At 36.3% G+C, this 13,023-nt stretch overlaps 1 protein-coding gene across 3 annotated transcripts in view; it reads left to right on the top strand.

Annotated features, from left to right (window-relative positions):
* Positions 1 to 12,123, top strand: part of MALRD1 (MAM and LDL receptor class A domain containing 1) — a 619,714-nt gene extending 607,591 nt beyond the window's left edge. For 2 of the 3 annotated variants that reach the window (XM_078332925.1, XM_078332926.1), the window contains 2 exons: positions 7,328 to 7,403; positions 11,991 to 12,123. In XM_078332925.1, the coding sequence (XP_078189051.1) occupies positions 7,328 to 7,403; positions 11,991 to 12,092 (178 nt within the window). In that variant the 3' untranslated portion in view covers positions 12,093 to 12,123. Of the gene's footprint in view, positions 1 to 7,327; positions 7,404 to 11,990 lie in introns of those variants that run through there. The other variant, XR_013520422.1, reaches the window with a different exon arrangement.
* Positions 12,124 to 13,023: the final 900 nt, after the last annotated feature.

Here is a 13,023-nt window from a genome sequence, read left to right on the forward strand (position 1 = left end):
TGAAATTCACAAATGGTATTTCCTTTCACTTAAAAAATCTGTGCTGAAGTTTTGAGCTCAGGTAAGGCACAGTGGCTCACACCCAAAATCCCAAGTGCTTTAGGAGACCCAGAGGATTGCTTGAGGTCAGGAGTTTGAGTTTGAGACCAGACTGGAAAGTATAGCAAGACCCCATCTCTAAAAAAATTAAAAAATTAGTCAGATGTGTTGGCATGAATCTATATTCCCAGCAACTTGGGAGGTTGAGGCAGGGGGGTCGCTTAAGCCCAGGAGTTCAAGGCTGCTGTGAGCTGTGATCACATCACTGTATACCAGCCTAGGTAACATAGTGAGACTCTGTCTCTAAAAATAAAAATGACAAAAAATTAAACTTTGAGCTCATTTTATTTGAGTATTTTCTAAGCCTACTTTTAAATATGAACATATTGCAACAGGATTATTCCCTTGAGATGGTAGTGGAAATTAGGTGTTTGGTGAATTTGACTAAGCAGTCTGAACAGTTTTAAAATTAGCCAGGTGTGTTGGCATGCACCTGTAGTCCCAGCTACTCAGGAGGCTGAGGCAGGAGGATCACTTGAGTTCAGGAGTTCAAGGCTGCAGTGAGCTATGATCACTCCACTGTACATCAGCCTGGGCAACAGACTGAGACTCTGTCTCTAAGAATAAAAAAATTAGAAGTCTTGAGCTCATTTTTCTCAAGTGTTTTCTAAACCTACTTTTAAATATGGAATATACTGTAATAGTGTTACTCCCGTGAGATAATGGCGGAAACTAGGTGTTTGGTGAATTTCACTAAGCAGTCTGAACAGTTTTACAGACACACCAAGTGACTTACTGGTAAATTAGGAAAAAAAAGAAAGAAAGAAAGCACACAAGTCTGTAGTTAAGATAAAGAAATTAAACCATCCATTTATCACCAAAAATGGCAATCAATTTAGTAAATAAAGTTAATAGAAAACAGTAAAACAAATTATAAGAGTGTATTTTAAATATTAAAAAACTTGCAATGTGTGTCAAAAGATGCTCATTTTGAAGGACAGGGCTCTCAGCAGAAACATTATGCTGTCACTCTGTCCTGGGCACTTCAGCATTCAGAGTGACCGCTGGTCTCACTGTCAACTTTGTTTTCTTTCAACCCAGATAAAGGTTTATTCACTGATCTAGTCTAAAGATGTTTGCTTTAAGTGATAATCAGACTCTACCCTAAAACTGTCCAAACATTGTTGTAATAATTTTCTCATACCCTAGCTTTAAAATTGTTTATATTAAGGAAGTTTTATAGCCCCACTAAGCTAGGGATACATGTGGTTATCAAAAATTAATTTTTGCCAGAGGAATTGGGAAAAAGGGAAGTATAAGGCATTCAAGTTGGAAAAGCAGATGTAAAATTCAGTATTCACAAATGGCATGATTCTATATATAAGAATTCCTAAACAATTCACAAGAAAGCTACTAGAGCAAACAAACAAACTCAGAGACGTTCCAGGGTATAAGATCAACACTCAAAAATCAGTTGTATTGCTGCATACCAGTAATGAACAATCTGAAAACGAAATCTAGAAGGTAATTCCATTGACAATAGTGTCAAAAAGAATAAAATACCTGTGAACAAATTTAACCAGTGAGGTGAAAGATTTATACACTTAAAAATCACAAAACATTATTGAAAGAAATTAAATAAGACTTGACTAAATGCAATGACAGACTAAGTTCATGGAAAGGAAGACAACATTGTCAAGATGTTAATACTAACCAATGCAAGTGATATGGTTTGACTCTGTGTCCCTACCCAAATCTCATCTTGAATTCTAGTTTCCATAATCTTCACAGGTAGCGGGAGGGACCTGGTGGGAGGTAGTTTAATCATGGGGGCGGTTACCCTCATGGAGTTGTTCTTGTGATAGTGAGTAAGTTCTCAAAAAGTCTGATGGTTTTATGAGGGGCTTTTCCCCCTTTTGCTCTGCACTGCTCCTTGCTGCTGCTGCTGTGCGAAGAGGGACAATGTTTGTTTCCCCTTCTGTCATGATTGTAAGTTACCTGAGGCCTCCCCAGCCCTGTGGAACTGTGAACCAATTAAACCTCTTTCCTTTACAAATTATCCAGGCTCAGGTATTTCTTCATAGCAGCATGAAACAGACTGATACAACAACCTACAGATTCAAAACAATCTCTTTCAAAAATTGCAACAGCCATTTTTCGAACATGAAAAACCTCTTCTCAAATTTATATATTGCAAGGGTACCAAATAGCCAAACCAATGTTGAAGAACTCAGACTTCCCAATTTCACAATTTACTACAAAATACACTAAACAAAACAGTCTCAAAAGGCATGAGACTAGACAACTGAATTGAGTTCAAATATAAGCCCATACATGAACTGATGTTTGACAAAGATGCCAAGTCCATTCAATGGGGGAACACATAGTCTCTTCAATAGATGATATTGGGACAACTCGATTTTGACATACAGAAGAGTGCAGATGGACCCCTACTTCACACCATATACAGAAATTAACTCAAAATGGATCAAAAGGCTACATGTAAAAGCTAAAGCCATAATGCATTTAGAAGAAAACAGTGATAAATCTTCATGACCTTGGATTTGGAAATTGATTCTTAAATATGACACTAAAAGCACAAGCAACAACAACAAAAAATAAATAAGTAAATGGGACTTCATCAAAATCAAAACCTTTTGTGCATCAAAAGACATTATCAAGAAAGTGAAAAGACAAGCTACAAAATGGTAGAAAATATTCAAAATTTTCTGATAAAAGTTCAATATCTAGAATATATAAAAATTCATAAAACTTAAGAAGAAAAAGACAACCCAATTTCAAAATGGACAAAGGGCTTGAATAGACATTTCTTCAAAGAAGATTATATACAGTCAATAAGCACATAAAAAAAGATTTTCAGTATCACTAGTCATTAGGGAAATGAAAATCAGGATCACAATTAGATACCAATTCACATCTACTGAGATAGTATTAACAATAATAATAATAAAACTGATAATAACAAGTGTTGATGAGGATGAGGAGAAATAGAAACCCTCACACATTGTTGGTGGGAATGTAAAATGGTGCAATACTATCAAAAACAGTTTGGCAGTTCCTCAAAAGTTAAAAAGAATTACTGTGTGTTCCATCAATTCACCACCTAGTTACACACCTAGAAGAATCAAAATAGAGACTTAAACAGATATTCATACAGCACTGTTCACTATAGCACTATTTGCAATAACCAAAAAATGGAAACTGCCCAAATTTCCATCAACAGGTGAATGAATAAACAAAATGTGACATATACATACAATGGAATATTACTCAGCAATAAAAATGATTAAAATTCTGATACATGCTACAATATGGGTGAATCTTGAAAAAATTATACTAAGTGAAATAAGCCAAACACAAAAGGACAAATACTGTATGATTCCACTTAGGCGAGGGACCTAGAGCCTCATAAAGACAGAAAGTAGACCAGAGTTTACCTGGGATTGGTTGGAGGAGAATGGGATGTTAATGCTTACTGGTCTTGGAGTTTCAGTTCAGATTGATAAAAACATTTTAGAAATAGTAGTGATGGTAGCACAACACTGTGAATGGAATTAATGACATTGAATCGTATACTTGAAATGGTTAAAATAGCAATTTTTTGTGATGTATAGATTACCATTCTTTTAAAAGTTAAAAATTAATAGAAGTAGAATTACTGAAAACCATTGAATTGTATACTTTAAATTTGAAATTGTATGGCACGTGATTTATAGCTTCATAAAGCTGTTAAAAATGTAAAATATTCACCTCAAAGTCATGTTTACTGGATGTAACATAGGTTTTTAAAATTCTTTTTGTTTTTCTTCATTCCATTTGTAATCATTTCAGACTATTATAAACACTTCCATGCTTTTATCAACCCTAAAACGATGTTCAGTTAATAAGCGAATTCCATTAGAAGTATAAATATGCTCATTAAATTAAAATTGGAAATTGCCATCATAATTATCTTAGTTCTGCCCCGACATATGTCTCTTGTCGTACATTCAGAATGCAACTTTGCACAGCTTCTGCATGTAATGGATGTAAGAGAAACTTAATAATAATTTTTGTGAATGCATAAGTCAAGGGAGAAAAGCTCATATGATCCATGCAACTTTCTTTCCTCTTCTTAGAATTTCTACGTCAGTTCCTTGATCTTCATTATTCCTAGAGGTGGTTATGTTCTTTAGAATCTCAATTCTTTTTTTTTTTTTTTTTTGAGATGGAGTTTCACTCTTGTTACCCAGGCTGGAGTGCAATGGCGCTATCTCGGCTCACCGCAACCTCCGCCTCCTGGGTTCAGGCAATTCTCCTGCCTCAGCCTCCTGAGTAGCTGGGATTACAGGCACGTGCCACCATGCCCAGCTAATTTTTTGTATTTTTAGTAGAGACGGGGTTTCACCATGTTGACCAGGATGGTCTTGATCTCTTGACCTTGTGATCCACCCGCCTCGGCCTCCCAAAGTGCTGGGATTACAGGCTTGAGCCACCCCAATTCTTACAACTCACTTATTCACTGGGGGAGGGAAAAAAAGAACATCAACTCCTTAACAGCTACTGGCATATTGACTAAATCGGTAAGTCAAACATTGCTTTTTTTTTTGGCCTGATGAAGACTCATCATGACACCATTGAGTTTCAGAAACTGCAGAAAACTTTATCATGAAGCAAACATTTTATTTCCCTCATGTAAGGATCCACCATTTTAAATAATATTGCTTGTATGTGAATATCAAATTGACATAGTTGATGAAGATGGAAAATCATATTGTCAAACTTGAAATAGTAAATGTATGGAGTGACACTAGCATTTCCTTCATGGAAGAATCTGTGGATGGTATGTGTGATATTTTACCTTATAAATAAATAGGAAAGACATTAACATTTAATGTCTCAAAATTTAATGTCTTTTTATTTATTTATAAGGTAAATAATCCAGGGGTTTTCAAGAATGAGAGAGATAACTTTGATCTGGGAAGAATAGAAGCAATTTGAGACTACTAAAAGACAAAAGTTGAAGTAGGGAGGATTTGCCATTGCTTACGTTTCAATACACACCCTGAAACCCTTTCTTCTTTTATTACAGCTCCACATCCTTACTCTTAAATATCATCTTCCTTCTTTGTAGTTACCCAAATCTTGAAGGCCAAATACCTTCAATTTTTTTTTCATTTTAATAGAAAATTCTTTCAGACTTAAAACGTTTTCAGAAGATAAGTAGCTTCAATAACTGAATTAACAGGGTGGGAATTGTATAAATTTACCCGGCTTTGACTGCCAACCATGGTCTGGGTCATCTGGAGTCCCAGCAGTTTAAGGCCAAAAATAATTGCTTCATATCAAGATCTTTTGTGTTGCTCCTGCCTCACATCCTTGCAACCGATGCCAAGCCGGTCTCTTCAGCTCCTGGTTGCAGGCTCAGCCTTTGACCATCTGTCCTGTCTAGCCCTGTGGCTTGGGTTTCGTCTGCTTTCTGATTTCATGCCTGATTTCAGCTTCTATTCATTTTTCTGAGCTCTTAGTGTCAGTGGCTGTCTTACCTTTACTTAGTTCCTAATTTCTATTCTGTTTTGATCATCCCTACTTCCATGTCCAAATTTTTCTGCTTTGGTATTTTGATATGTTTCAAAACTGCATTTCACTCCCTACCCAGCCTCAACTCCAAGATCATCCCTGGCTTAGCTCATGCATTAACATACTATGTACTGAGATTACTACTATGAGAATTTAACATAGACTAGTTCTCAACAAAGAAAAGGCAAAGAGTCAAACACAAACTTACTCAAATTAATCAGAGCAACTAAGCAGCATTCAGTTGGTGGTTACAGAATTAAAATATTTCTTGACTCAGTGCAGACTTTCTTCAATAATAACCCACAAAATAGATGCATGTGGCCCTGTTCATCAATAAGCAAAATGTAGCCTTCATGAAGATGAAATATTTAATCTATTGTATATTTAAGCCAATTTCTTAAAAACTGGGGAGATCAGACTCATATAGGATAAGTGACTTACCCAAGGCTACATACCTAGTACATGCCAAAGCTAAACATTAAACCTTATATCTGTATATAAAAAAAGACAGTGAATCCACAGGAAAATTGTATTACCAGCCAAATATAATTAGCCAGATTAGAGTGTTAGGCTCACTAATGCTGTAGTTTCTTCAAAAAGGACCATGTGGTTTGGTAGATGACAACAGGCAGCTATACCTCTGGCAGTTTCTTTTCAGAAATCAAATCAGTAAGAGATGCTTTTTTACTATATTTTATTTTGGGACTTAGAGGTATATTACTGACAAACATTAATTTTCACTATAGGCTGATTAGACAAAAATGTATACCTTATACATATACATTGTATTGTACAATTATATGTTATATAATTGTTACTTTTGTTATTAAGTCCTTAAAACAGTCATCCTGGAATTGGTCTTCCATTCTTGTGTGTGGATGTGTGTGTGTGTGTACACATGCGTGTATATGATCCTTTCGTGTGTACGTGTGTGTCTGTACTTACTTAAGTTTTGGTTTTTCTGTTGTTGTTGTTCCTATGATGGACACTTTTTCTTTATCAGTTGTCACCAAGTAGCCCAGGGCTGCATGTCTTCTGATAAGTGTGTTAATTCTTAAGTGAAACATAAAAAGAAAATATATAGAGTCCAGTTAATGATAGTGAATTATGCACATCTAGTCCAGTATGTGATATTACCAGGGACTTACTGTTTGATATTCATGAAAGGAAACACTGCCATAAAGAATTTTTCAAAATTCCTATATCTAAACTTGCTGATTAAAATGTTAAAGACTATGACTCATGTGCTACAGATCTTTATGACAGATACTGTCATGGAAAACAGTCCTCAAGATGTAGTGGTTTGGAACTTTGGAGTGTCAGGGACTTCAAGATGGCCTTTCTTTATCACTTGTACAGCTTTATATGACATTGTTCTTTCTAATGTTGGACGCTTTGCACTGGGTAATATTTTCAGAAATCAACATTAAGACTAACTTTTGCCATTTCTTTTATTTGCCTGGGTTTATTTGGATCTAAATACTCAAGAGTTCAAATTACATTTGCTTTCATGAATGTGGTCGCCTTGGTGTCTGGCAAAAAAAAAAAATTAAAAACAAACAAACTTTACTTATGGTAATACATTCATGAAAATAAGTGTGCTGGCTAGAAAACGTGTCTCTCAAAAGTTTCTAACAAACACCCTGAAAATGTACTATGGTAAATTTCAATACTTTTTTTTTTTCTTGATGGCCCTATGTGCTTTAAGGAAAACAGAGGGAAGTGGTAACTGTGCCTTTGTCAATCCAGTTTACGGGAACTGGAGTGACCCAGAGAAAACAGAGGTAAGTGACAAGGGTGAACTCTATCATTTCACACAAATGTACAAGCATACACACACACACACACACACACACACACACACATGAACCAGTGTTGTTTGAACATGTTTCTACATCATAAATAAATGTTTTAGTGGAGTTATTTCAGTTGGGGGTGGAAAGGAGTTTTGGTCTCTATAAATGTCCTGTGAGAATTTTCCATTTCAGGACAGTTTCAATCTGCTTGTAAGATCAATTCACTGTTCAGTGGCATTGTGGTCACTGTTTATACTCCAAAAGAACTGACAAATCTGGAAAATATCAGGTTAACCCACAGAGTATTAGTCAGCTACTTACAGTAACTATTCATTCAATGTCTTTCATGTTTTATTTTCAAAAACAAAAGAAAGGATAACATTCTATATTCTGTTTAAATTTAGAGTGAGTACAGGGGCCTGTCAGGGTTTGGGGTCTAAAAAGGGACAGCATTACGAGAAATACCTTATGTAGATGACGGATTGATGGATGCAGCAAACCACCATGGCACATGTAGACCTATGTAACAAACTTGCACTTTCTGCACATGTACCCCAGAACTTAAAGTATAAAAAAAATTAGGGTGAGTAGTGAGAGCCATTACCTAATAACTTAGAAGAGAAAAAAAAATGAGAATGTATTACATCTTCCTTGGCCCTCTCTGGGGCTACTCTTTATTTATATAAGTGAGTAGTGAGGGCCATTACCTGATAATTTAGAAGAGAAAAAGGAAGTTACCTGGTAACTTAGAAGAAAAAAAAATGAGATTGTATCAAATCTTCCTTGGCCATTTTTGGGGCTACCCTTTATTTGTATAAGCAAAGAGAAAATGGCAGGAAAACCTTTCTTGTTCCTTTATTTCGGGTTTTTAGTTTTTAAGTTATTTTTAGGTATAGTTGACAAATAAAAGTTTTATAGGTTGAGGTATACATTAAGTTTTAATATAGGTATGTATTGTGAAGTGATTACTACAACCCAACTATTAAAATATCATCTCACATAGTTAACTCTGTGTGTGTGTGTGTGAGTGTGTGTGTGTGTGTGTGCGTGTGTGTGGTGAAAACATTTAGGATCTCTCTTAGCAAATTTCAAGTATATCACACAGTATTATTAGCTATAGTCACATGCTATACATTAGATCTCCACAACTTATTCATCCTGCACAAAGATTTTGTACTTTTTTTTTTGAGATGGAGTTTTGCTCTTGTTACCCAGGCTGGAGTGCAATGGCGTGATCTCGGCTCACCACAACCTCCGCCTTCTGGGTTCAGGCAATTCTCCTGCCTCAGCCTCCTGAGTAGCTGGGATTACAGGCACGCACCACCATGCCCAGCTAATTTTTTGTATTTATAGTAGAGACGGGGTTCATGTTGACCAGGATGGTCTCAAACCCTTGACCTCACGATCCACCCACCTCGGCCTCCCGAAGTGCTGGGATTACAGGCGTGAGCCACCGCGGACTTTGTACTCTTTGATGAAAACCTCATTCCTTTCTTTCTTTTTCATTCCTTTCTTAAGTAGGTATTATGAGAATCCATCTGGATATAAAGTAAGTTAGTTATGACACACCACTTCTGAAGTATAAAAGTTTTATTACATCTAGTTTTAGAGATATATCGAATTTACTCTTTATAAAGTGAGTATTATAGAAAGCTAACGTTTTAATTATTCTCTTTTTCTATGAAAATAAGTCATAGTTCTTTATCCTGTTCTTAGTTATGAAAATGAGTAGCAAGGTTATTGGTTTAGGTGGTTTCTAGTAGTTAAAGAGCCTCAAGTGCTGTGGTTAAAGCCTAACAAAACCCTCGGCTTTTTCATTTTTGTGTTTTATTCAGTGAGTTGATACACACTTTTCGTATTGTTTTGGTAGGAATGAAGACAGAAAGTGTACTATTTCCTAAAGCACAGAGGAAATGAATTTAGATGAGTCGACAAGTAAATCAGAGTAAAAATGAAAAGGTAGCCCTACTTAATGGATAAAAAATAGATACATATTTAAGAAAACAAATATGTATCTTTTTGACAAAATAAGATGGTATAATATATATTTTCATTTTTACTAGAGAAAGAAAATTTATCATTTATTTATTTTTAAGACGGTGTTTCGTTCTTGTTGCCCAGGCTGGAATGCAATGGTGTGACCTCAACTCATTGCAACCTCCACCTCCTGGGTTCAAGCGATTCTCCTGCCTCAGGCTCCTGAGTAGCTTGGATTACAGGTGCATGCCACCATGCCCAGTTAGTTTTTGTATTTTTAGTAGAGACAGGGTTTTACCTTGTTGGCCAAGCTGATCTCAAACTCCTAACCTTAGGTGATCTGCCTACCTCGGCCTCCCAAAGTGCTGGGATTACAGGCTTGAGCCACTGTGCCTGGCCAGAACATTTAATACTTTTTTCCCTCAGCTTAGTTTAACTTTTTCTATCTGAAAGATACACATGAGATTAGAAATTAAAATGAAGTCTTTTAAATTTTGTATATTTTATATTAATGCCTCACAAACTTGTAGTAATTGAAAAGTGGCTCAGAAGGTGTTATACATTCTTTACTTTCTACTGAGATGGATTCTGTTGCATTCAGATTCATACTTCTCAGCAAACAGAGAAAGGGGTCTCCATCAAAGACCCACCTTTCAATGTGTTTTTAACATGGTTTCCACTGTGTATGAGTATGATGGCCTAATGGATGACTTTAGAGTGCCTCGGAAATGATTTATGTTTATTTTCTATTTTGATGAAAGAAAAAATCCTTTTTCGTTTTCTGTTTTCCTTTCATTATGAATGTCTAAAGAAGAAATCCTGGCACATCTCCAGACCTTTGTTGCTATTTTGATTTCTATTGTTTCAGAAACAAATGACTTTGTATTAATTAAACTAGGTCTACCTTCCCTGTCATCAGAAAGATAGACTTCTCTAGGTCTATCTCTTAAACTCTGGGTTTTTTTTTTTTTTTTTTTGAGACAGAGTCTCTCTCTGTTGCCAGTCTGGAGTACAGTGGCATCATCTTGGCTCACTACAACCTCCACCTCCTAGGTTCAAGCGATTCTCCTGCCTCAGTCTCCTGAGTAACTGGGACTACAGGCGCATGCCACCACCTCCAGCTAATTTTTGCATTTTTTTTTGAGACAGAGTTTTGCTGTTGTTACCCAGACTGGAGTGCAATGGCACGATCTCGGCTCACCACAACCTCCACCTTCTGGATTCAAGCAATACTCCTGCCTCAGCCTCCCGAGTAGCTGGGACTACAGGCGTGCACCACCATGCCCGGCTAATTTTTGTATTTTTAGTAGAGACGGGGTTTCACCATGTTGACCAGGATGGTCTCGATCTGTTGACCTCATTATCCACCCGCCTCCCAAAGTGCTGGGATTATAGGTGTCAGCCACAGCACCTGGCCTTGCATTTTTAATAGAAATGAGGTTGCACCATGTTGGCCAGGAAAGTCTCGATCTCTTCACCTTGGGACCCCCCTGCATTGGCCTCTTAAAGTGCTAGGATTACAGGCATGAGCCATTGTGCCTGGCCTTAAACTCTATTTTTAAACTCTTGGAGAAAATTCACATTCTGATACAGAAATGGAGACAGTATTCATGGCAACGTTCATTGGCAATTGATGCCAACATTTATAGCAATATTCATTGGAAGCAACTGCCACGTACCCATCAGCCAGCTTCAAAGATTATCAACCCAAATTTATTATTGTTTCATCTCTCCTGCTTCCATTTCCTCACCCTCAAGAAGGTTTTCAAGCAAATCCCAGATACCATTTAATTTCAACTGTAAAGACTTCAGTTGTGTTTTTAAAGGATAAGGAGTTTTAAAAATATAATGGCAGGATCATACCTAAACATTTAACAGTAATGTCTCAATGACATCAGATTTTCAGTGTTCAACCTACTTCAAACGCCTCATAAATAAGTAAAATGTTTTATATTGGGGTTTTGTTGTTGTAGCTATATTTTAAAAATCAGAAATTTTAGAAGGTATATGCATCCAAATGTGTAGATAGGTGTCTTAAAGCTCTTTTCATCTCTAGTTTCTATTCTCTGTCTCTTATTTTTCTTGCACATTATTTGTTGAAGAAACCAGGTTGCTCGTCCGATAGAATTTCACACATTTTAGATTTTCCTGTAAACTATAAATATATAGTTTAAACCATAATTATGTAGTTTACAAAAAACAAATGAAATGGCATTTAAATGTACATAAAGTGGCTCTATATACTTAGAGCTATTGGTTTCGCTTTATTTTGTCTAACTTAACTATATTCAATACAGAAAGCTTAGTGAAATCAGCAAAAGAAGTAGTCAAAATATTGGTCATTGTACTTCCCTACCCCACAAGAGCTGAGGTAGTGGTGCCTAATTCCAGAGGACCCCAGGATACATGGAATCTTCGCTTGTGTCAGAAAATCAAGCATTGCAGGTGGTAGGTTCTAGAGGAAGAATCAGGGATGTTCTAGTTATTATTCCAGTGAAAATTCATTAAGACCTTTGCTACATTCTGCATAATCCTTAAAGAGATTTCTTATTTTAATGGCTAAAATTCTACCCTTTCAAATATGATTTTCTTCTTCAGAATTCTGTCTATTCCTTCTCAAATCCATTATATGACAGAACACCAGGAGGCCTGGAGACCATGGCAGATCCTCTCAAACAGCAACATCGAGACCAAGTCTGATCCGACATGTGTAGTTTCCAAAAAATGGCAGTCTCCCCAATCTGATAGAAACTCATCTTCTACAATGGTAAAAAGAGAAAGGATTCAAAATCCCAGTGTAATTATAACATTTTTGAATACATTTTCTTACAGAATATAAAGAATGTTTATATGGAATCAGAATCAGTACCTTGTCTGCATTGAACATCTGAATATTTTAATAAAATTTCAACTTAATCTAGTTCCTTGTTTTTCTTTGATTTTTTTAAATGATGGATCAATTCATTTCACATTCTGAATATAAAGAAGTTTTAAAATATTATTTCTTTGCCCTATAGCTTAGAAACACAGGTGAACTGACTTGTTATACACATGGGCAGAAATGGACAAACCACAGAAATCCAAGGCAACATAATCATAAGTTGTTTCAGCACTTTGTAAAAAAATCTGATAAATTATCCTCCTATTCTTGTGTTTTTCAAATAATCGATACTTTTCTATACACATAAAAATAATGCTAAACCTGTAAGTTAAGAAGCTTGTAGCTACAAGAAACTTAAAACTCTTCAGGCGAATGTCTTGAATCATGTGGCAATCTTTACCCCACAAACAAGGAAATTAGGAGATGGAGCCCCTCTAAGGATGGTCGTCGTGGTAACACTTCCGTGACCTCAGTAAACAACTTGTTAGTAGAAGACTTTCACTTCCCAGCCTGTGCTCTCGGGCCAGCGCCCCTACAGGTTAGATGAGGTCTCCACCAGCTGCATTGTGTTTGCAATAGAGTTTAGAGGCAAACTATCCTAAACAAAAACAAGCAAACAAACAAACAAACAAAGCTGGAGGCAACACGCTACCTCACTTCAAATAAGGCTGCAGTAATCAAAACAGCATGGTACTGGTACCAGAACAGAGATATAGATCAATGGAACAAAACAGAGGCCTCAGAAATCAT

This window comes from Callithrix jacchus, chromosome 7 (genome assembly GCF_049354715.1).
Source record: "Callithrix jacchus isolate 240 chromosome 7, calJac240_pri, whole genome shotgun sequence".
Taxonomy (NCBI): domain Eukaryota; kingdom Metazoa; phylum Chordata; class Mammalia; order Primates; family Cebidae; genus Callithrix; species Callithrix jacchus.